The sequence below is a fragment of the Xiphophorus maculatus genome, chromosome 2 (genome assembly GCF_002775205.1).
Source record: "Xiphophorus maculatus strain JP 163 A chromosome 2, X_maculatus-5.0-male, whole genome shotgun sequence".
In the NCBI taxonomy this organism is placed as follows: Eukaryota; Metazoa; Chordata; class Actinopteri; order Cyprinodontiformes; family Poeciliidae; genus Xiphophorus; species Xiphophorus maculatus.
This window is the reverse complement of record NC_036444.1, coordinates 4,080,255-4,104,993: the sequence shown is the minus strand read 5'-3', so window position 1 is coordinate 4,104,993 and position 24,739 is coordinate 4,080,255. Positions and strand designations below refer to the sequence as shown.

Genomic DNA, 24,739 nt, shown 5'->3' with positions numbered 1-24,739 from the left:
GAAACCTGCAGAAACCCTGTGAAAGTTTTCTTGGCTCCAGAACAGGAACAGCTCCAGGTGTTCTCAGATCCTGGAAAGCCGGATAATTCCCAGTTTAATTGATGAGACGCATTTGGAATAAGTCGTCTTGTTATTCCTCCATCTCTGGAAAGAGTTCAGTCCCAATTTTCTAGGATATCTTGCTGTAGCAATTAACGACTTTAAGTTTGAGACTAGTAAATGAAGTAGAACATGGCTCACTTATCGAAAGGCCCTTCTGCCAACTGTCCGACACCGGAAGAGGAAAAAAGAAAAGGGGAAGATATTTCTGCCGGGATAAAAGGAGGCGGAAAGCGGAGCTGAGAGTTTTCCACACCATTTGATGTGTAAAAGCAGCGATGCAGCGATTGATTCATTAAACCGCAGCGCTAACGAGGGGAGGAATCATAATTTAAACTTCCAGTTTGAACAGGATTTATAATTGGAATTTTACACACAGAAGTCCCTTTGTACAACTCTGATTAAAGTGAAATTAATTGTATGGAAATGTCCTTCCAGATACGGAAAATTAGATGGAGCAAAAGCTTGGACGACATGGAGCTAATTCTAAAAATATTTTCCACACCAAATCGATCTTTTTCTTTCTTTCTTTCTCCTCTTCTCTGTCTTTTTCTCTCTCTCTTTTTTTTATATGACGGTCCAAATCTGCTGTTAATTTTTTATCTGAAATTAGAGTGAACCATGCAGGCGTGGAAGTTGAAATTAGCCTAAAGATGTTTCATTTACAAAGACAGAAACACTTTGTCAGCCGCCGATTGTTTCCCGGCATTATCTCTGCCTGCTTTTAATTGCTTTGGAAGTGAAATTAACAGAATTAGAAATATTGCCTCTCCCTTTTTCTACAAGCCGCTTTATTCACGGGTATTGTTGTGTGCTTTGTATAGATTATAGACTCCTTTTGTTCCAGCATTGTAAATATATACGCCCCCCAGTCACGGCTTTAGAAACAACCCGCTAACCCCCTCCCCTTTGCTCGCCCGGTCCGCCAGGCTGCGCAGACTCCTGGAAATTAATTTGCGACCTGTTCTGGATCGAGGACTGGAAAAATAAATAAAAAATCCTGGATCTGTGTCGGGATTTGTTTCACTCAGAAAAATCATCTTCATCAGAGAGTGTGTGTGTAAATGTGTGTGCAGGCCTGGACTGTAAATATGGGAGGATATTGGATCTGTTAGCGCACCATTAAAAGATCCATCCTATAGAGAGCGCATCATTAATGAAAGTCACTTTAAATCCATATTAACTGACTTCTTCTTCTTCTTCTTCTTTTTTTGTGGATGTAATCTTCAAACAGGCTAAAATAGATCAAAAGTACTGTATAATTACTCTGGTCAGCAGGGATTATGGGACTGTAATTGATAGCGATCAGCCCGGCACTAATCACTCTTTTAGCTGTAATTTTAGGTATACTGTCATTTGGCTCAGAGGTTCCCTTCGGCTTCATGCTATTAATCTTCTGGATTAAACCGTTCAGCGTGTCCAATCCTGAAGCCTGTTTCTGAATTACTGTATTTAAAATATATATAAATATCTGTGTTAAGGGCTTTAATTTGTTCCCTTTACAGTACAGGCATCCATCTTTGTCATGCTGGACTGCAGAGCTTCAGGGAAAACAAAATGTTTTCAGATCAGTCACAATTTATAGCTGAGCTAAACGCACAATAACTTACTGAATTAAATATGTATTAAATCAATAAATAAATTAAGCAAATGTATTTAATTTGCAATTAAAATCCAAAAGTGTCTTACACTGTAATTTTTTATACTGTAATTAATTTTTGTTCTTTTACACTTCAGTTGTGATCTATTGTTATATTTGTCGCCATTTCCCCCAAATCTTTTTAATTAAATAAAAAAAGAGAGTAAGGGAAAGTAAGCTGAGAATGTACAGATGTGTTGTCAAATCTGAGTTCACAGAAATAAAGATTTATAAGATGATTTATCCAGTGAGAACTGGGAAATGCTACCTTAGTTCAGTAGCATTTCGGTAGATAGGTTGGTTGGAGACCTATCAAACCAGCACTGTACCCTGAGATTTAAAAGTTTCATGTCATGAGCCAAATCTGCATGCAATACAGTCATATTTAATAAATTAGATTATACGTCTTTAGCCTTGTTTGTCAGATTAAAAGTACTTTTTGAAAATAATGACATTTAAGCAGGTATTAAACATACTTTACTTTAAGCCCACATTTTGTATTGGTCTGATGTAGTATCCTAATTTTAAATGTCATATTTTCATTAGCTGAAAATGAAGCACTAAAGAATTAGCAAACTGCTGTATGGTTTCTTCTGGTTTAATAAATACATAGTTTATGATTAATGTAGCAGAATTGTACTAGTAAAGATTTAGCAGACATTTTCTCCTGCTGCCACTGAGTGAAAGGGTGTGAGGATGAGTGACAGGAGTCACATTATTACGTTGATTGAATCGTTTTACAAGAAATTATGTTAAATAAATCAGAGAATATTGTGACAATTTAGTGATAAATCCACAGTTGTGCTATTGACTGTTGCAGAAATAAAACCCAGAGTCCTAAAGGCTAACAGTTTTAACAACCGTGTTATTTATATGAGGAAGCTCAATCAGTTTTACACAAACGGATAAAAGAAAAAAACTTAATCAAATGACTAAGGATGATTTTTTTACTCTTATTTTCTTGGTCTCAGGTTCCCATGGGGATCTGGACGGCGGAGAGGAAAACACAGCGGACACGCCGAGCCTATCAGGCGAGGAGGGCGGAGCCTCGGATCCAGAGGATTCAGCAGAAGGAGACAGCTGCAGCCCGCCATCGTACACGGCGCTCTACAACGAAGGTCAGACGACCGTCCGTCCATCCGTTTATCCATCCATTCATTTATCCATCCGTTTATCTGTCCATCCATCTGTTTATCCATCCATCCATCCATCCATCCATCCATCCATCCTTCCATCCATTGTAGATAGAGCTGAGAGCTCGATAATAAATCAGTAAAGTAATATCTGATCCAGAGCTGCACAGCATTCTGGGAGATGTAGGCACAGGAAAGACTTTAGCTGCTCAACCTCTCACAACGAGAAAAGAAATGTTGGAATCGACTGACTCACTCGCTCTCTGGTTACCTAGCAACCCACTCATTCTTTGGTTACCTAGCAACAACCTGTTGAGTAACATGCGCAGCAGCAGTTTAAGGTTTCACTATGATGCCTCACAGCTGCTTAAAAATACAAAACAAAGGGGTGTAGAGCTACGGTCACGCCACCAGTTTGGTTTTATTTCAGATATTTGAAACAGAAACTGAATCAATGTTGATATCGGATCGGTGCATCAGTGACCTTTCCGACGTTAATTTCCACATCGATCCTCGAGTCAACCAGAGTTGACGTGTTATTCTGTCAGCAGACCTGTGACGTTCTGCAGAGATGCAGGAAAAATGGCTGCCACACCGTTATGAGCTTGTGACTTCCACACGTGTCACTCTTTTATCTCTTACAAAAAAAACAAGAAGAAGAAGAAGAAAACATTTCCGTGGCCTCCGGTTAGTCCGCCCTCTTATCCCAAATCCCCCCACCTCTCCACCTCCATCACCATCTCCTGCCTTGTCATATCAGAGTTTTCTCTCATATTCTTTTGACTTATTCAAGATTTCCCCGGCTGTGTTTCTTTTTTAATCTAAAAAATAAAAAAATTCCTGCTCTTGTGAAATTTTCGGGGCTGAGGCTGATAACCGTCTGCTGTTTGGCTTGGTTTGATAAACCCATGGAAATTCGGTCAGGTGCTAATCGAGACCAGATTAGAGATTACCCCAACGTGTGTGTGGGTGTGTGGGCATGTGTGGGTGTGTGCGTGCGCACTTTTGAGGTGAGCGGTGGGTTATGTGCTGATTAAATGAGAAGAAGAAGAAGAAGAAGAAGAAGAAGATGAGAGAACTCAGGCATGCCTCACATGTGAGCCAGTTTGTCGATAGCAAACCGAATTGGCGTCCATTTTTCCCTGTTTGTGCATGTGTTTAGGCCTCACACACACACACACACCTCCTTCATCATCACAGTGTTGATTTACTCCTCTTTCTCCTCTCCGGGGTTCCTCGGTTGCCCAGCGCTGCCATTATCAGCTCTCTGTAAATCAGCCATGTTTGACGAACCTGCTCTTTCAACCTGGGATCAATACCAGGTCGTTATCAGGCCAGCGCTGGCTAATAAAGGCAGGGCCTGTTATCCGCCATCTGGACGACACACACACACGCACCCCCCCACGCCTACACACACACACACACACACAGTGATAACCAGCCTGATAACTTTAGCAAGAAAAACACATTCTAGCAGTAAGAGGCCTGAACGCTCGCCGCCGGTTTATTAACGTTCATCAAAAGCGTCGTTTATTAAGGAGCATCTGTTCTGCACGTCTCTTCTTCTCTTTTTTCTTTTCTTTTTTTTCCTCTCTTTTCTCAGAATCGCTCTTCAGTTGCAGCGACCTGCAAAAACAACAAGTTCCTTTTTTTCTTCTTCTTCTTCAAACAATCATTTTTATACATCACAGGAAACGTGATAAAAATCCACTTCTGGCCCGATAAGTCGGCACGTCACCTCCTCCTGACCTCTAATTGTCGCACCAACGTCTGAGCCAATCAGTGGGAAGTTTTTAAATATTTTATTGTCTGATTATTTTTTTTTCGTTTTGCAGTTTTTCATCAGAGTGTGATCGGCGGTGATAGAAAAAGTGTGCGTGAGGCGTAAAGGAACAAACGACAGAGGCGGTAATCTCGGGTTTCATCGTGATAAACAGCTCAAGACTGTACACCGGATTAGCAGCAACAGTCATTTCTTCACAGTCAGGATTCGCTGCTTTGTATCTGTCCGTGTAATTTAACAGCTCTCTGCCTGTTGGTTTAACAAAAGGAGCACTGTTTGCTTTAAAACATAAAAATATGACGTCTTTATTGCACGCTGTGGAGACGATTGCTTTGGGTTTTTATTTATTAAAATGTATAAAACTCCCCAAACTGATTTGTTTGATGTCCGCTGTGGACCGTTTTTGTTTTCAGTTTGTTGCTCCACCAACCAATCAGACGAAGTTTCCATCTTTTAATTTTGGGCTTTTATTGATTCATTTGAGTAATTCTCACTTGTGGTGGAAATAATTTTTGCAACTTTGCAGCTGCAATGACTTTTAAAAACGTGAACCAGGTTAACAGGATTAGGCCTGTCATGATACCAAATGTTTCTGGATGATAAATCGTCCCAGAAGTTATTGTGATAAACGATGCTATTATTGTTTTGAGACCATTTTCAGGTGATATAAAGATAATGGCATAATAGCACGAGAACACATTCTCAAAGATCAACAAATATTAAATGCTAATGAACATTTAATACTGAAACTGGAAGACATTTTAGAAACAACAAATGAAATGAATTGTGAACCCTTTGTGAACAAAACTGTCCTTCAACAAAAGGGTCGTTTGAGACCAAAGCATCAAACTGAAGACTTTTCATCCCGTTTTTGTTATAGATGTGTGGTAGCAACTAAATGTTTGTCAGCCAGCTGGGATGTTAGTTGTTTTATCTATGAAACTTAAAAAGTAGTGTTGTCATAATTAATAGCACAAATAGTAAAGACCAATGATTCCATATTAGTTCAGCGGAATTTGATATTTTCCTTCCTTTTCCAAACATTTTTCAATAAATACAGACTAAACTTGTTCACAGACTTTTAAAAAAGTGATCCATGCATTTTATTCAAACTAAAATATCAACCGTTGTTGCTGCCTCTCCTTTGGTATCCGATGTTTTCTGCTGTTTCAGCTTCAGATTGTTAAAAACGATACGGCTCGACTCCTGACAGCCACATAAAACCAATAACACATCTTCGCCTCTTATAGGAGTCGCCAGATGCAACAGCGGCGAGAATAACTGGAACAACACAGAACAATAGGAAGAAACGTCACAAAAAGTATCTGGGATGCTGTTTAGAAAGCCCGGTTGGTGGATCTGACCCGTGTTGCGTAGAACTGGAACCAGGTCAGAGGGGGCTGCATGCGACTGGACCATTTAGCATGTAGCAGAAAGGAAACATTCAAGCACACAAAGGATGAAGTCGGAGGGCTGTCGGAGTTGGGAGGCGAGAGAATGCTGGGTGACTTTGCCCTGCAGGTGTGACAGGGGAAGTTCAGCTTATCAGATTGATGGAAACTGCTTCGCTGAGGGGGGAGGAAGAGGAGGGAGGGCGAAGAAAAGGGGGGGTGGGAGTTGGCAGAAAAGTGTCTGTCGACTCCTCCTGATACCTGCCTCCCTGTCTCAGATGATATGGGAGATAATATTGATAATATTAAACGCAATAACTGTGTCTGCAGCTCCCCTCGTGCTGCAGCCCCTGCAGGATAAAATCAATGTGCCATTCAATGTGATTTATAGCTGAAAATAATGGCACTGTTTAGGCAAGGGGGGGGGGGGGGGCTGTGTGTGTGCGTGTGTGTGTGTGTGTGTACAGTACAGCTTGTGTGAGGATTTGAAATGGTTGGAAAGTGGACGTGACGTGAAACTGGATGTCTTCGTTTTTTTAAAGCGGCCTCTCAACTCTTTCGTTAATAACGACGGAGCGCGAAGGCGTCACAGGGCGTTTATGGCCCGTATCGATCGGGCGCTATCGCTGTTTATCGGAGCGGGAATGCAAGGGTAAACATGGCCTTTGTGCACACGGCTGCAGCATTATCGGGGCGGGGGCCGCAGATTGGGCGGGATTTGGGGGAAGAGGAGAAAGGAGGAAGTTAAAGTCTGGAGTTTTCAGAATGGCGGAGATGATTAGGACTCAGATTTAAGTTTTTTCAGCTTGGATGACAAGTTTTCAAAAACATCCTTTGATTCAGTCAGTCAACCAAAAACATGTTAGGTTGGTACACTGCAAAAACACAACATCGTACCAATAATTTTGGTCTAGTTTCTAGGCAAATATCGTACACTTGAATTAAGACAAAACTAACTCATAAGTCACTTTTTAGCAAGACACATAATCTTGTTTTTAGTCAATAATTCATAAATATTGATGAAAAAATTCTAGTTTTATTAGCGAATTATTGTAATTTCACTTATAACAAGACATTTTCCCTGTGTTATAAGTGAAATAATCTGCCAGTCAGGAAAACTAGGCTAGGTTAAGCACAACTAGGTATGCTGTGTCAAGATAAATGAAAATAACAAAAGCTAAGCTAAATTAGGACACGTTTGTGCGCTATCTCAGTTTTTCCTATCTTAAGTTAGTTTATTTTACCTTATTTTTGTTTGAAACTCACTTCCGCTAAGTTTACCTTAGTACAGTTTGACCTACTATACATAATTAAGGTCAGTTTAGTCTAGTCTAGCTTAGCAAAGCTTGTTTTAACTTAACATAACTTAGATTTGCTTTTTCTCAGCTTAGTTTAGCCTTTCATTTTATAAATGACATCAACTGAGTTCAATCTTAGCTAAACTTTCTTCCCATTAGATTATTTTAGCGTAGTTTACATAGTTTACCCTAATCTAAGGTTAGATGAACAAACAAACCTTCAACAATGAGGGGTTTTAGAAATATATTGTTGTTTATCGAGTAAAACACGTATTCAGACTGATCTAAAATGAAATCATTCTTTAGCTGAAGTTTGACTTTTTGCCAAGTTCTCAAATGTGACGTTTTGTTGACTCAGGCTAAATAAATGGTGCTAAACTTTATTTTTCTAACATCCTGTTGGTAACAACACCTAAAGATCCAATCTAAAATTGGTTCTTTGCTAAGGTTTGTTGTGTTGACAATCTTAGGAGCTTTTTTTTTTTTTGCCTTAATGACTCATAACTCAAAGTTAAGTGATTGTAATATTCCTCTGAAATGGTCCTGGACCGAAATTTAGAGAAAAAGCAACCAGAAAAACTGCAAATAAATAAAACCGATGGGCTCCAGAAGTTCAGCCGGTTATCATTATTAAGGAGGCTAATCCTGACGTGTCAGACCCAGTTCCATGCAGTCAGCTGACCTTTGGCCTGATGATGTTGTAAGACAGATCCCCGGTCAGATATCGTGATATGCAATGATGCAACTATCAATCTAATCTAACGAATCATGACTTGTGCTAATAGAGAGAGGCCCGGAGGTCTGATGGACTCACTGATACCACCAGGCAAAGTTCAGGGTTTATATATGTCACACACACATACACACACACACAGCCTGATATTCTGAACCCAGCATGCCCATGATGTCTTTGATCAGGCAGCAAGAGGCTGGCTAATCAGCTCGATCAATGACAGGGATATCAGAGCTGATTAGCGTAACACAGGCCGCCTCAGTTTCTCCTGAAGGTGACGGTGGGACGGCAGGAAGCGAAGCAGATGGAAAGATTAGAGGAGGGAACGTTGCACAAGACCTGCTTCATGCAGGGAAGGAACGGGAGAGAAAAGCAGACAAAAAGAGGAACGAGTGGAGAGCACTCACCGCAAAAACACAATTGGTCAAGTTTCTAGTGCAAATATCTGTGAAATAAGACAAAACTAACATACATGCAACTGAAAAGTTGCATGTGTGAGCCTGTTTTAAGTCGGGGTGTTCAAACTTTTGGCCAAGATCACCAAGTCAAAAGTACTGGAGAGCCAGAAAAATGTGAACTCAGTCAATCAAATTGAAACTTCAAATTTTGTCAGGTTCCATCGTAACACGTCAGACTTTTTTATTAATGTTTAATTTATGATGTTTGATAGTAAAATAATAAATAAATAATAGACTAAAATAAAAATCAAGCAGTTAAAGATTTTATTATAGCAATATAATGTAGCAAGTGTACACTTCTATACACTTGCTATATTTATTCAAGTTTAATAAATTAAATAAAAGCTGAGTTAGGCACAGTAAAGCTCTTTTTTCAGTTAAAAGCTTGGTTGTAAAAATACAAATACTTTGTGTTGTACTTTACATTTTCTATTGTTAGAAAACCAAATTAGTTATATTTTTACCCTGATTACAAATAAAAGGTTTGCATTTGCAACTTTCAGGGTTAATTTGTGTCATTCTTGAGTTGCAGTTGAAGACCACACAAAATCACTCCAAGGGCCACAAATGGCCCCCGAACCACACTTTGGACACACCTGTTTTATGTAAATAAGTCCTTAATAAATACAAGTTTCACTACAATAAGATATTTTTTCCGATTCTAGAAATAATCTGCCAGTGGAGCTAAAACATTTTCATCAATATTAAGGAATCATTAACTTAAAACTAACTACTTTATACTTATAATAAGTTACTTGTGAGTAAGTTTCATCTTATTTTAAGTATACTTAGATATTTGTAACAAATTTTGCTGGACGACAAATTGTCTCAGAAGTTACTGCGATGAACAGTAATATTGTTTTTTATACCTTTATCAAATGATATAATGATAATAGCATAATAATAATGCAAGAACACATTATCAAAGATCAATAAATATTAAATTCTAATGAACATTTGACACTGGAAGAAATTTAAAATAGCCAAAATTAATTAAACAAAACAACAGAAACATCAAATTAAATGAATTATGAACCCTCTGTAAACGAAGTTGTCCTTCAAAAATCCGTTTAGTTGAGACCAAATCACAGGACTGAAGATTTTTATCATCCAGTTTTTAGTAGAAAAACAATAAATCATGCAAATATTATTATTATTGTGACAGTCCTAGATATTTGCATTATGGACTGGACACAAAATACCTGGTAGGATTTCACTGCTACCTTTGATCAGCAGAAAGGAAGAATACACACACACACACACACACACACACACACACACACACACACACACACACACACACACACACACACACACACACACACACACACACACACACACACACACACACACACACACACACACTCTGGGGTTTGACCTGTATGCTGAGATTCAGCTGGGTGTTTGATTCAACTGGAGCTCTTTGTGTTTCCAGAGTCAGGGATGCAGGACTCAGGAGGAGGACCCGACGATGACGATGGCGAAGGGGAGGAGCCGGCTGCTATGCAGAGCGGCGGCGAGGAGGAGGAGGCAGTGGAGGAAGAGGACGAAGTGTTACAGTGGAGAGGTCCAGGTGAGAGTCACCACACTGGTACAATCATGGTTACAAACTGCATTTTAATTAAATTTATATTTTCAGTTTGATAATCTAAGGTTGTTTTCACATCTGATTGCTTTCAAAGTGCAGTTTGCTTTCACACTGCGATCAACCAAACCGCACTGTAAAAACACAAAATCTTACCAGATATTCTTTGTCTAATTGTACTAGATCATATCACTGGAAATATGTACTAGAAATCCTAGTATTGTTTTGATTGTATTTACCCAGAATGCCCTGCGTTCTAGTCCACTTCCTGCTTTTGGAGCGCTCTCCGGTCCGCTTTGTGTTCACATTCGCATTCGAACCACACCAGAGTTCACTTCAACCAAATTAAAACCAAGGTTTTTAGGCGGGCCAGAGTTTGCTTTTTTTAAGTTTCCCTAAACGAACCGGGCTTTGATTAAACCCGACTAAACATGGCTGGTGTGAATTCACCTAAAACTTGAAAACCATCAACATGTTTAAAACAGTTTCTACCAGAACAAAACTTTGTGGACGGTCTTCCTTTCAGCGATGCTTCACTTCACTGTTCCCCATTAAAACCTGCATGTTACTTTCTGGACTTTGACTAGGCCAGTGGAAGTCCTTGATTCCTTTGTTTCCATGTATTTTGCTTCCATTTCTTCCTTGTTCTTTTTCCCCTTCATTGTGTTTTTCACATTTACTTGTGGGTTTCCTTCCTTTTACACTTCCTTATTGGAGTTTATTCATTCTTTCTTTGTATCTTTTATTTCTCCCTCCTTATGTCTTTGTATCCTTCCTTCTTTCCTTCCCCTCTTGTTTTTCTCTTTCCAGGTTGCATATTTGAATCTGCTGCTGTAAAACTGTCAGCTCTGAGCATTAGTATTTTATATTTTAGAACAAACGTAAAGCTTTCAGCTCCTTCATTTTCTCGAGTGGATTGTCTCCTCCGTTTTCTTCTTCTTCTCTTGTGTCCTCGTCCTCCGAGGTCTTCCTGGTCCTGTTGTGTTGCCACAGACGTGAAAGTGACACATTAAAGTCGCAACAAAAACACAAAACAAAAAAAACACACACGGCTGAGAGCAGATAAGAAGTAAATAATTTTATTATTTATTTCCTCTCTTATCGAGCTGCGTTCGGTTATTTATTTCTCTCTGTCTGTTGTCTTCAATGAGTTAAACAATGCAGGAAGATTACTGCACTATCTCGCATTATTTCCTTTTCAAGCTGTGCACGTTTTATGTACGTCCGCGCGCCTCTCTCTCCCCGTGTGTGTGTGTGTTTTAATTCCTCTGCCGGGGAAGAGAGGATGTGTTCATTATCGTCCTGTCCCAGCCTTGTCCCTTTAACAGTAATTGGAGCGATATTAATTGCTGCGCGGTGGCTGGTTGATGCTAGCACCATGATGCTGCACTGATACGGCCCTTCTTTTCCTCTCCTCCTCACAAACTAACTGCCGGCTGAGTGAGGAGGAGGAGGAGGAAGGGGAGGAAGGGGGAGGCAGAGTAAGGGAGAGAGATAGCCCCTCTATCAGCTCCGGAGCAGGCGCTGTCTTTATCAGGAGCACGATTGGCAAAAAGGAAACTTTGACCGGTCTGAATTTTTCTCTTATCGTCAAGCCCCCCCGTTCCTCCTCCTCTTCCTCTCTCCTTCCTCCCTCCATCCATCCACCTTCTCCTCTGTTCTCTCCATCACTGCTAACAACCCCTACCTCCGTTTTCCTTCTGTTCATTGTTTCTTCTGCTCATAAGAAATGTTCCCCACGTGTGTGACATGAGCGCAGAGGAGAGGTGTGCAGCTCTGGGAATAAACAGGCTTTTATCTCCGAGTCCGACTGTTGGAATTTCGCTCGTTTCTCACTCTTGTTGCCTTTCAGACACTTTAAATCGAACGAGCTGCTCGTCGGAAAATCCTGGAAAATCAAAACGAATCGCCTCGAATTAGGAGCTGCTGCTCATCCTGGGGTGTCAGAATCTCAGTTTGGGTTATTAAACGCTTAGAAAAACATCCGTAATGAGTCTAAATGAGTCAAGAAATTACTGTAGATTCTTCAACTAATGATTATTCTAGTTATTGATTGTCCTATCAATTATTTTGGCAATTAATTGATTAATCAGATAACGAATGGACACATTCTGCAGATTTTTCAGGTGTCAAAATCTTGATTTCTGATTAAATCTTTAGAAAAACAGCCGTAATGAGTCTGTGTCTAGAAAATAGGGCTACAGCCAATGATTATATTAGTTATCCATTAATCTATTGATTATTTTGATGATTATTCAATTAATCAGATAACGAATGGACACATTCTGCAGGTTTTTCAGGTGTTAAAGTCTTGATTTCTTATTAAACCCGTAGAAAAACAGCCGTAATGAGTCTAAATGTCTAAAAATTAGGTTCTGCAACTAATGATTATTTTAGTTATTGATTGTTCTATCTGCTATTGTTGACGATTAATCAATTAATATGATCAAAACTGGGCACATTCTGCATATTTTTCATTTAACCATTTAAGTTTATTTTATACAATATTATAAAACGTATTTATTTAGATATAAATAAATAGATACTCCACATATTAGGAGCTACTGTTCATCTTGTGGTGTCAGAATCTCGATTTGAATTATTAAACCTTTAGAAAAAAGCCATAATCAGTGGAAATGTGTCTAGCAATTAGTTTCTGCAACTAATTATTATTTTAGTTGTTGATTAATCTATTGACAATTTTGATGATTAATCAGACAAAAAATGTCGCATTCTGCAAAGTTTCATTTAGCTACTTATTTCACACAATATTAGGAATACATGAATATAATTATGCCTCAACTTAGTGCCTACTGTTCATTCTTGAGTATCAGAATCTTTATTTCAGTTATTAACAAAACCCAGCCGTATTTTGCTACATTCTATAAATAAATTAAAAGCAGATTTGGATGAACCAAAGTCTGATTTTTGAGTGGAAAAGTTTTTATTCTTTTGTGATTGTTTAAAAATGAATAATTTGTCTTCTTTCTAACTTTTTTCCACTGTAAGATTTGCATTTTTCAGTAATAATTTTGCCCTATTTTAAATTTAAAAGTCTCCATCTGTATCAACCAATTGACCTTTGGGAGAAATTTAGGTTGTAAGATTCTCAAATTACAGGCGGGGTCCGCAGAAAATCAGTCCTGGAGCCACATATGGACCGCGCTTTTACACACCTGCTCTTACGTAGGTGTGTGGGCCTTAATGATGCACTTGTTGCTCCGAATTCAGGCCCAAATTATGTTGCTGCATAAAGAAGTAAGTTTGTTTTTTAACAATTTGTGGGTTATGCTTTTCCAAGTACCTGATTTTAGTCATAATTTTGTGTTCTTGATTTTTCTGTTTTCTGCTTTTAATCTTGTGGCTTTTGCAAAAAAAAAAAAAACCCAACTATTTATTTAAACCATGTCATGATTTTTCTGATAACCAATTTATTATTTTTTTAAGGTTTTTGTTTAAGTAAATTTCTTTCTTGGTGTTTTATCTTCTGTTTTGTTTTTAGTAATATTTTATGGTGCGCCATGTCCCCGCAGCTTTATTAAAAGTCTAATCAGATCTGCAGTACTTCTTCCACATTCACAGAAACGCTTATCTTGGCCATAAAACATCAGCAGTCATGTGGTTTTAATCCCAAACACGCTGCTTCAAATCATCCAAAAAGATTCAGATTGATGTTTCAAAATGATTGGGGAACATTTTGGATTTTTGCTCCATTTATTAAGATGTCTGTCATCTATAATATGTTGAAGAACTGAGTCAAATGAGAGATACAACCAATAAATATGAAGCAGATTTTTTCCTTTTTAGAAGTTTTAGATCCTATAATTTAAACTCTGCATTTATTCAGGAGTTTTTCTGCCTGCGTTTAGATTTTCAAATGTTTAAATGTTTTCATTTAAACCACAGTGTTGGCGTTGTTCTGATGTTCACGGAAACAGTAAAGCTTTAAACGGTCACTTTTTATCTGATGAAAAGCGTTTCTGCTGAAAGTATCGCTCAGAAAATAATCTTGTTAAACATCTGCTGACCTTCCAGAAGTGACAATGTGCTGCGTTTATCTGTAAGTCGGACAAAACCAGCACTTTCTATGCACTCTGGTGAACTATTCAAGTGTCATTTTTCAGGTTCCTCATCACAGATCACTGAATGAGATTCTCCTCTTCTTATTTCTGCATATTGATCACTATTTCAGCTGTTTTCACATTAAAATCACTGGAGTTTCTCCCGCCAATTTCAAGGATAGTCATGTGGAGGAAAGTTTGCTTTCCCATGAAAAGCAGCTCAATGCTTAAATACTTTTTAATTCTTGGATATTTTGCCTTTTTTATTGCTTTTACAAATCAGTAATGATTAGCTAAATTTGGCTTTTTAAAAAAAATTAATTACAAAAACCCTTTGATGGCAAAGTGAACAGTTATTTTAAAAAATAATGACAGTTAAACAAAAATAATAAACATATTACATCTAAAATAATACAAAAATATGTAAAATTTAAAATCACAATTTTATCATTTTACCTAAAATGAACACCTTAAGTCAAAGCTCAGGAAATAAAATCTTTAAGTTGTGCGTAATATTTTTTATTTTCAACACAAAAGCAACTCTTGTTGCTATAAACTTCCTGTGTCCATTAAAAAAAATACAGGATTAGTTTGATAGGACATTTGTGTAATCACGTTTTGTGGACTTTATTTTTTCATATTTATAAAAAATGTTAGTTTTATCCTTTAGTCTGAAACTGGATAGGAGTCATCGGAGTCCACAGCTTCGCCGTGCCGATCAATTTTAATCAATTATTTCTGATTTTTCCATGAAATATTCAGTTCTGATGTCACTCTAGACTCTGAATCTGTTCAATGTGGAGAAATGTTTTGATCTAACCATTAGCATGCTTTCTCTGTGGAATCATGAATTATATGCAATAACTTTTATCGATGTCTTCATGACATTAGCTAAAAATGCTAACATTACGCTAACGCTTGTAGCGTTAGCGTAATGTTTGGACGTCCACAGCTCAGCCATACTGTTTAGTAGAAACACAGTTTAAAGTTTAAACGATTCACTGAAAGTTGTACTTTCCTAGATTAAAGTTTCACTTTGATGACTTTCGTAATTTTTGCACAATCACAATTTAAATTTGAGATTTTTTCTTCAGGTTAGAGTGATGATGTCACTCTAGATTCTGACCCAGTGAAATATTCAGAAACTTTGTTTTATTTAAGCTCCTGTCACGCTCCCAGTTTCCTCCCCAGTCAGTCCAGAGTGCAGAGAGCTCAAACCCAGACTCTCATTCACTCCATTATATTTCAGGTTCTCTACATTTACCAAACATTTGAATGTTTTTTTTGCCTGTTCATGTCACACATGTTCTGAAACATGTGTGACATGTTTAAGAAAAATAAGTGTACTTTATGATTCATTATAAACCTTGCGACTAATAATCGTCATGCTTCATAGAATAGTAATCCGGTAATTATATTTCTCATGATAAAAAAAGTGAATTATTCTCGTCTGGAAACCAGTAATTCCTAGATATGAAAATTTTAATTTCCCTTTCTGAGCCCAGTTTGTGTTCTAACCTCCTGATACGAATCTCTTAATTTATTCAAATATTTTATTCAGATCGGTCTTTGTTGCTGCCGAACAGGCCGATATTAACATGAAAGAGAGAAAACAACAACAGAACATTTTAATTTCGGGGGTTTTCTTTCTCTTTACAGATAATGTGATTCATTACTGGCTGCGACTCGACGTGTTTAGCGAAGTCTCTGTGTTTCTGTGTGAATCTGAACACGTCCCTTAATGTGAGAGATCACAGCAGATGATTCTCTCCGTTTGTTGCTGTTTTTTTCTTCATTTTTAGCTTTTTTTTGGTTCTTTTTGCAACCATCAAACTGTTTGTGGCTTCAGCTGATATGAAGAAGCCTTAAAATTAAAGAGATGAGGAGCTGGATTAGAAGCTTCAGTAATTTCTAGTTTGTTTTTATTTTGTCTTAAAGCGATCAAGATATAAGCGAGTGTCGGTTTGCTGAGGGCGTGGTGGCGGTGGCATGAAATCTAGGTGGGAGCTGCCTCCCTATCAGGGATGGCATGATATGCCAAAGCCGCCTTTTTTTAATCTTCACTGCGTCCGCACTTGCATGATATGCAAAATAAATTACGAAGAGATGGGAGGAAGGAGAGAAAAAAGTGTCTTTTGAATGACCTTGCAGGCTGCAGGGTTCGATATTTTCTCCCTGGTTGCTTAAAATTCTTGATATGCAAATGCGGTGTCAGAGTAATCCCCTGTCATTCGCTGGATGGCTGCCTGGCGGTCCACACATCCTCTCCACCAGCAGAAACCTCCGCCGGCGGTCAAAGAGGGAGACTCACCGACCGGAGGAATGATGGAAAACCAAGAGTATGTTGGTTTAAATCCTTACACTAACAGACGGATTGGCAAAATTAAGAAAAGGTGGAGATAGTGTTTCAGAAATAAAAAGTATGGTGGGTTTGCATGAACTCTGCTTTTATGCTAGAAGAAGTCAAGTGATTATAGAAAAGGAAGACCTCAGAGGTTTATTAGAACAACCGGCATCATGAAGACAGAGAAACCCAGCAGCCAGATTAGAAAGTTTAAAGCAAAGCTAGTTATTAAAACAGCATACCGAGCTTTGAACGTCTCACAGAGTAATAAGAAAAGCAGCAGAGAGGCTGTTGGTAAATCTGGAGGAGAATCAGGTGGTTTTCACACCTGATGGTCCGGTAGATTCGGCTCCATCGGAGACCAAAATTTGTTCCTTTTTTTTAACATCAACGACCTGACAGTAAATCAATAATACATATAAGGATAGACACATGATCAATATTGATAGATTATACGTCTGATAGAATATTCACTGAACTCCGATCCAGAAACGCACAGCATTCTGGGGGATGTAGGCAAAGACTTTAGCCGCTCAACTTATCAGCCAGCTAAGCAAAGTTGGTGAAATCAACAAACTCACTCACTCTTTGGTTACCTAGCAACAACCCGTTGAGTAACTCGCGCAGCAGCAGTTTCAGGTTTTTGCGACTATGACTCATAACTGCTTAAAAAAAACAACAGTATTAGCAGTATTTCATATATTTAAAGCAACAAAAAAATGATCAACTTGGACTGATATGAAACTGTTATAACGTAATAAGTTTTTCAGCCATATTTTCCAGTCCTACTTTCACTCTTTACTGTTTCGAATGAACTTTTTTTAAAAAAAAAAAGCTGTTCCCCTCCTGAACTGTGGTGGCGCTGTACCAAGAACCACTGGAGGAAAAATACAAAAACCTCTGAAGAAGACATGTAAACAAAAATGGAGTTCCATCAGGTTTTAGCAGATGTAGGATTTCTCTTGTCTGTAGTAAAAGACAAAGAGCCATTTCTCCTGTTTGTTTTGGTTGTATTTACCCAGAATGCTCTGGGCTGCAGACCACTTCCTGTTTTTGAAGCAGCCTCCGGTCCTTTTAGGACCAAATAAAAGTTCGATTACATATTCACACCTCCCTAAACAAACCAAACTTTCTATTTTACTTCGTTTTTAGTTTAATTCAAACTCAAGCTGTGTTTCTTGAGAACGCATCAGTCATCATTTGGGCCGGATGTGACACAGATGAAGGGTTTTCCTGCTGTTGTCATGGAGACCGGTGACACAGCAGACCCTCAGAGGAGTCCAAGAGGAGATGGGAGGGTTTGACGTGAAATGATGTAGCTTGTGTCAACATCTAAAGATTTTTAACATTAAATGAGCTGTGAGATTTTTCTACATGGAGTTTGCATGTTCTCCTGGTACATACATGGGTTCCCTCTGGGTACCCCGGCTTCCCCTGCAGTGATAGATGACGGTTTCCAGTTTCCTGGGTTTTTTTTTTTTACTCCAGCTGATCACGGCGGTTTTCCTGCATGGCCAGCACTCTCCGCTCCTTATCCTTCCCCACCAGAAATATTCAAATGAGCTCCAGTAAAGCATTATAATGGCAGACGTAATAATGGTTACTATTGTTATTTACCAGGCTGCCTGTGTGTGAGGGGGGTTGACGTTGGGTTATCATACTGCAGTTAATTATAGTGGTGCATGAAACCACACTGTGCGCCTATTATCAATGCTGAGAGTTTAATTTATTTGTGCTGAGGAATGGAAGATGTTGGAGCCACATTTACATACAGAGCATGAACCACACAAGGTGCTCCCTCATCAGTTTATTCTGCTGCATTTTTTTCCTTTTGATAAAGAAAATCACATTTAAAGATTACTTTATAAGTAGTTCTTCCTTTATTTGTCCATTTACTGCTAGTTTTGCTAATATCTATTTGGGAATTTCAATTTTGGAGCTGAAATATTTTCTTCTGTCTTATTTTAGATTCATCAGGGATTTGGTGAGTTACAAAAGTTTTATCAACACAAAAGTTGACCAAGAGGTAATTTGAACTTATATCAGACAAATTAGACTTTTTTTTCCAGCTCTATGGGGCATAGATTGATGTTGCCCCTCCTGTTGCTGTGCACTGCTGAGTTTTTTGTTGCTCTGCTTTGTAAGAAAGCCATTAGATTTCTTTGAAACTAAATACCAGAATACAGTGAACCCCCAGTATTAGTGGGGGTTAGTGTCAACAACTGCATGCAAATACTTGACACCCGCTCTAAGAATGTTTAAAACTGCCTATTTTAATAGTTCAAACAACAAATATGCCTTAAAATGTATTTATTCGCACAGTGGGAACCATATTGGTAAAGCACTAAAGCAAATGTCCACAGTCTTCATCTCCACTCTTAATTTCAGCTGATTTTTTTTGCATATTCTCTACAAAAAAATCTACAAATAGGTGAATTTTCTTTGAATACTAATCCGCAAACAAACTAGAGTTCAAATTAAGCAGAATAAACAGAGCTGGTGAGAATTCACCCTAAGAGCCTTTTCTGCCTAAAGGAGTCAGAGCTGAATAGCCTAAAGTACAAGAAATGTATCTAAAATGTTCAAAAACAGGCATCTCACTAAAATTAAGTTATAAAAGCAACAAAAAGCCAATTTAAAACATAGACTACACAGGTCTTAACCAATACTTTGGAAACAATTTAATCAAATCAGTAGCTTAAGCTAAAAAAATTGTATTTAATCTAAAAACAAAAACTACATTTTCTCTCCATTTTTGCTGTTTGGGTCAAAATTGCTATTTTGTCATGTTTGACGTTCAAGGTAGCGATGAAAGAAGGAATGATGGAACAGGTGAGATGAAGATGGGAGTGTTTCAGACAGCAGAAATTGAGTTTTAGAGTGCAGAGATAACTAATGAGGGCTGGAAGAGGGGTTAAGGATCAATGAGAGGAACAGAGGAGCAGTTCAGATAGTGAAATTAAAGGCGAAGGATTTCTAAGTCAGAGAGGTTAGAAGGTAGGCGGATGGGAAATTTTAATCATGGTGGCTCTGAACGTGCAGCTTTTGGCAGACTGATGGTTTCTTTTGCTCTACTGGTGTAAAAGTTGAATGGCAATCGAGTGAGATGGCTTGAAACTCTAAGCAGAGGTTTGATGATTGATGACAAGTCCTTAGAAGGAATGAACTTTCTCCACAAAGTTCATCCACTGTGGACCAGGAAGTGAGTACAGGAAGGCTGAAATACTCTCCTACCAGCTGCGTTGTCAGATATTCTCCTGCAGCAACCATTCCACATCCTGTAAATCCTCCTCTAACTCCGAAATGTTCTGCTGAAGTTTGAGTTTGGTACAGTTGGGACTGGTTACTCTAGTCAACAGGTGATGCCTGCTAAACCAAGCTTCACCTTTGACCTCATCATTCCTGCACACCAAGATGTAGTCTGTAGTTTCAGAAAGCTTGGTCTCTGTTCGGTTTTTTGCAGATGATGCAGTTGTGTTGGCCGGTTCATTGCCAAGAGATGGAGCTCCTCAGGGTTATGGTTGGTTGAAATGTGTCCCCCAGATCATTGTTGATGTTCTCACTTACTGTCAGAAATTGTTTGTAATGACTTTCGGTAGCAGTATGCCTCAGTTAGACACCATGTGTTGAAAGTGTTAGCTTATGCTAACATAAAAATTGTTTAGCTGGTGCGGTTGGCTTTTGAACTACGCTGTCAAATGAATCAAACCCTTTGAAAACCTGTTCCCTTCCTCGCCTGTGACGGCGCTGCACTAAGAACCACTGAAGGAAACGACACAGAAACCTCGGAAAAAAACACTGAGAGCAACTTCCTTCTTCATGAAATGTAAACAAAAATGGAGTAGCGTCAGATTTTAGTGGTTATAAGATTTCTCTTTTGTCTTTGACAAAAAACACGAGCCATTTCTTCTGCTAATGCTAGACACGGGTCTTTGTTTCGGCTGTATTTATCCAGAATGCCTTGCGTTGTACTCTGCTTCCTGCTTTTGGAGCGGTCTCCAGGGTGCTTGGCGTTCACATATTCATTCAAACAGCACCAGAGTTCACTTACACCGAGCAGAGGCCGAGTTTGTAGGAGGACCAGAGTTTACATCTTTGGTTCTCATCAGAGTTTGATTGTGTATTCACACTAAACAAACCGGACTTTCTATACAATCTGAAGTTAAATTAAATCAGACCAAACAAGGCAGGTGTGAATGCACCGTTAACAGAACAGGCTTTAACTTAAACTTTTTACCCTAAAACAGCCCACCAAAGATTTAAAGTAAAACAGTAAAAGATGTGACAAAGCTTCATGTATGCAGTGAAGCACATCACCCGAGTCCTCGGCTCATTTTCCTCATCCCCACATTATCTCTTTCTTATCACATTCTGTCTCTTTCTCTCTGCGTCCTCCTCAGTATCTCTCACTCACCAGTTTCCTTCCTTTATTAAACAACAATCACCCATTCTTTCCCCTCACCCTTCAAGATGTGAGGGAGGTTTGTGTCTGCAGAAGTACCTCGAGTTTGACAACAGATGTAAAAATCTGCTAGTTGAGCTAGGATGTTTTTTTAATCAATAGTAAGAAATTATTGACCGATAACAAGCTCCCATATCTGGCTGAAAAGTTACTTGTATGTTGGTCTTTTTTTTAAGCATACTAAGATATTTGCACTTAACAGTAAATCAAAAATACTTTGGGTTTTTGTAGAGTTAGAGCATGATATAAGCATTTCATATCAGTTAATATCGATAATAATGGGGGCTGCACAGTGGCACAGTTGGTAGCACTGTTGCCTTGCAGCAAGAAGGTCCTGGGTTCGATTCCCGGCCGGGGTCTTTCTGCATGGAGTTTGCATGTTCTCCCTGTGCATGCGTGGGTTCTCTCCGGGTACTCCGGCTTCCTCCCACAGTCCAAAAACATGACTGTCAGGTTAATTGGTCTATCTAAATTATCCCTAGGTGTGAGTGTGTGTGTGAATGGTTGTTTGTCCTGTATGTCTTTGTGTTGCCCTGCGACAGACTGGCGACCTGTCCAAGGTGTACCCCGCCTCTCGCCCGGAATGTAGCTGGAGATAGGCACCAGCAACCCTCCCGACCCCATTAGGGACAAGGGTGAACAGAAAATGGATGGATGGATGGATGGATAATATCGATAATTGTCAGTATAGATTATAATCAGATGTATTATCTATTGATATTGATCACATGTCTATTGCGTTTTATGTTATCCATTTATTGTCCAGCCCCATGTAGTGTTGTTGTCAAATTTGCAACTTGGAGAATTTTACATAAAAATTTAGGACCCAGAACTAGTCTGTGGAGCAAAATAAAATTCATGACTTCATGACAAAAAAAAAAAAAAACTAAAGTTGCTGCAGCCTGAAAAAAATGAATGGATTTTAACCAATGAAATATAAACTGGATCAGATGAAATTCTGATTATTTTGGCTCTATGCTATCTAGAAAATCAGCCACTTATTGAATTTCCATTTCCCAAATCTTCTGTCTTTGTGCGTCTTGCTGTTTGCGGCAGGTTGGGCGAACCTCTTCACGACCCCCAGATTTTACAGATCTGAGTCTGTCACTCTCCAACTTTTCCACGTCTCCTCCCTGCGGCCGAGCTGCCGAAACCCGCCTGAATGAAATGTCCTTCCTCACAGGAGCCAGAAGGAGTTGTTAAAGCAGACATGAATTAATGATTGAATTAATTATCGGAGTCACATAGCGTACAATTAATTTTGTGGCTTTGCCTCAGTCTTTTCCCCCTCTTCCCATCTGTGCGTAGAGAATGTCAAGAAACATTTTCTAATTAATTTATGTGTGATTATCAGGTCTGGCTTCTGGAAGGTCTTCACTTTCAATTTGTGACAGGCTCCAGCAGACGGGAGAGAAACTCTGAGAGATAGAGGAAGTGTGGATGAGGAGAAGGCGATTCTCCTGAAATACGCCCCAAAACGCAGACACACTCTTACAGTTTCTCTTTCTGTCTGACACGCAGTTTTAGATTAAAATGACTTCCACGATCTGAGCTGCCTCCTTGATCCGGGAGACTCTGAACAAAGCTGATTCCAGACTCTTCTGTAGAGCAAATCCCAAACGGAAACCAGATCATAGTCAGATCCCAAACGGAAACCAGATCATAGTCAGATCCCAAACGGAAACCAGATCATAGTCAGATCCCAAACGGAAACCAGATCATAGTCAGTTCCCAAACGGAAACCAGATCATAGTCAGATCCCAAACGGAAACCAGATCATAGTCAGATCCAAACAGAAACCAGATCATAGATCCAGGTTTTACAGAACACAGATTGACTGTATCAAATTCAAGCTGTGAACATCCATCCATCCATCCATCCATCCATCCATCCATCCATGAATCCAATCATTAATCTATCTTTTCATAAATCCGTCTTGAACCAGTTGGTTTCCTCTAAGAGTTTCCATGAGTAAAATAGGAAAATAGTTTCACCAAATAGTTTCTGTTTTTTCTCAGTATCCGTTGAGAGCTTTGAAATGGAGATGCCCAGTAGGCCTCCTCTTTAGATGAGGATAGAGGGTAAGAATGTAACCCCTTATCCTGCAAATCGAGAGTTTCGTCTGTAGGCTGACCACCTTCTTCACCACAACAGACTGGAATAACTTCACTGGAGATGAATCTCATCATGTGGACCAACCAAAACCAATTTAGAAACCAGTTGAGGGTGAGAAGTTCATCCGTTTGATTTATTAAAGCTTCAAGCTAGTTGAAAAAGACCAGCTTTGGAGTGTAACGTGTTCTCAGCAGGCCTTTGTGGCCCCTGGAGGCCCCTGTTTTAACCACAGAGCCAGTCGTGTGCAGCCATGGAGAGCTTAGAGATTCCCAGGAGAGCAGATGATGAGCAGGTGGCTACAGAAGGAAAACATTAGAAATATGGTGTTTTAAGCCATTAAAGCTGAAGTATGTAACTTTTATAAAAAATATTTTTTTACAAATTTGTTGAACCTGTCACTTAGTCATGGCAATATGGGATGAAACAGATCATCTGTGGAAAAATCAAGCCACCGGATAAACAGTTTTCCTTTAACTGTAAGTTGTTTCGCCGCCATTATCACACCTAGCAGCGAGTAAATGAGGTTGATTGACAGCGCTAAGACCCTCCTCCTGGCTCTGATTGGTTGTTTTTGGGCATTTCTAAAGACAGCAGATGTTGCAAATAAATTTGTTTCACAGATTATCTCTTATCACTCTGTGACTGTTTCAGTAAATGTATAAGACACATATATATATATATATAAGTTACATACTGCAGCTTTAAGAAAAAGTTTCCATCTGTGAATATCATTATTTTCTCTAATTGTCTTCCGCCACAAAAAGGAGGAGGAAGAAGCTGCTCATCCTCCCAACAGTGGCTCTGTCACCATTTTCACCCCCGTCGTCCTCTGAACAGAAAAAAATTTGTTTAGTTTTTCCCCCTCGGTTTATCTTTCTTCGCATATTTGTGAATTTGCATGTTTGCTTCTTGCTCTTTTCTGCTGCTGTATGTATTTTGTAGATAAAAGTTCAGCAGTGCAGTTAAGAGAAATTAGTTGGGTAAACAGTGGTAAATGTCAATGATAAAGTTCTGTTGAAGCTCATCTGATTAGCGGGGCTACGCAGGTGTCTTATCTTGCCTGTGCAACAGAGGGTAAAATGGAAATGATTGCGTGGTCCTGAGCAGCAGATGCCTATCCCAGAAATGTCTATCTGCCGCCGAGCCGAGCCGAGCCTGCCGGACTCCGGGGACCCAGGGGTTCTGCGAGGAAGATCACGGAGAGGGGGAAGATGAGACGGAGAGAAGAAGGCGCCGTCGGGTCGCGCTTGTTGCCAGATTGAGGCCTTTTATCAGGCGGCGTTAGAAATGACAAGAGCGGTCATTAATGAGAAACGCCGGGTAGGCGGCATGAAAGCGGGAAAACAAATCAGAGGTGGCAATTTCTGGGAAAATCAGACAATTCCTCGAAGCTGCGTCTACCACTGTGTGGATAAACAATGCTCACTGTGTTCTGGACTTTAGGAAGGACGTATCGGACCCAGGGCCCCGAGGTTTGGGGCGCCCCAAAGATGTAGAATGTCTTTGTTATGAACAGTGGTGAACGTACTCAAACGCTCCACTTATGTTAAAGTTGAATTTATTTGTACATTTCAGCAACAAGTGCTTCATAAAAACATCTTACTTCATTAATTGTGAAAACAAGCAAAAAGTAGAGCT

The 24,739-nt window shown here is 39.2% G+C and overlaps 1 protein-coding gene across 1 annotated transcript in view; it reads left to right on the top strand.

The window, feature by feature from the left end:
- The window catches only part of zfpm1 (zinc finger protein, FOG family member 1), a 105,409-nt gene that overhangs the window by 48,963 nt on the left and 31,707 nt on the right, over positions 1–24,739 (top strand). The window contains exons 2-3 of the mRNA XM_023350518.1: positions 2,710–2,856; positions 9,970–10,107. Of these exons, the coding sequence (XP_023206286.1) occupies positions 2,710–2,856; positions 9,970–10,107 (285 nt within the window). The remainder of the gene's footprint in view (positions 1–2,709; positions 2,857–9,969; positions 10,108–24,739) is intronic.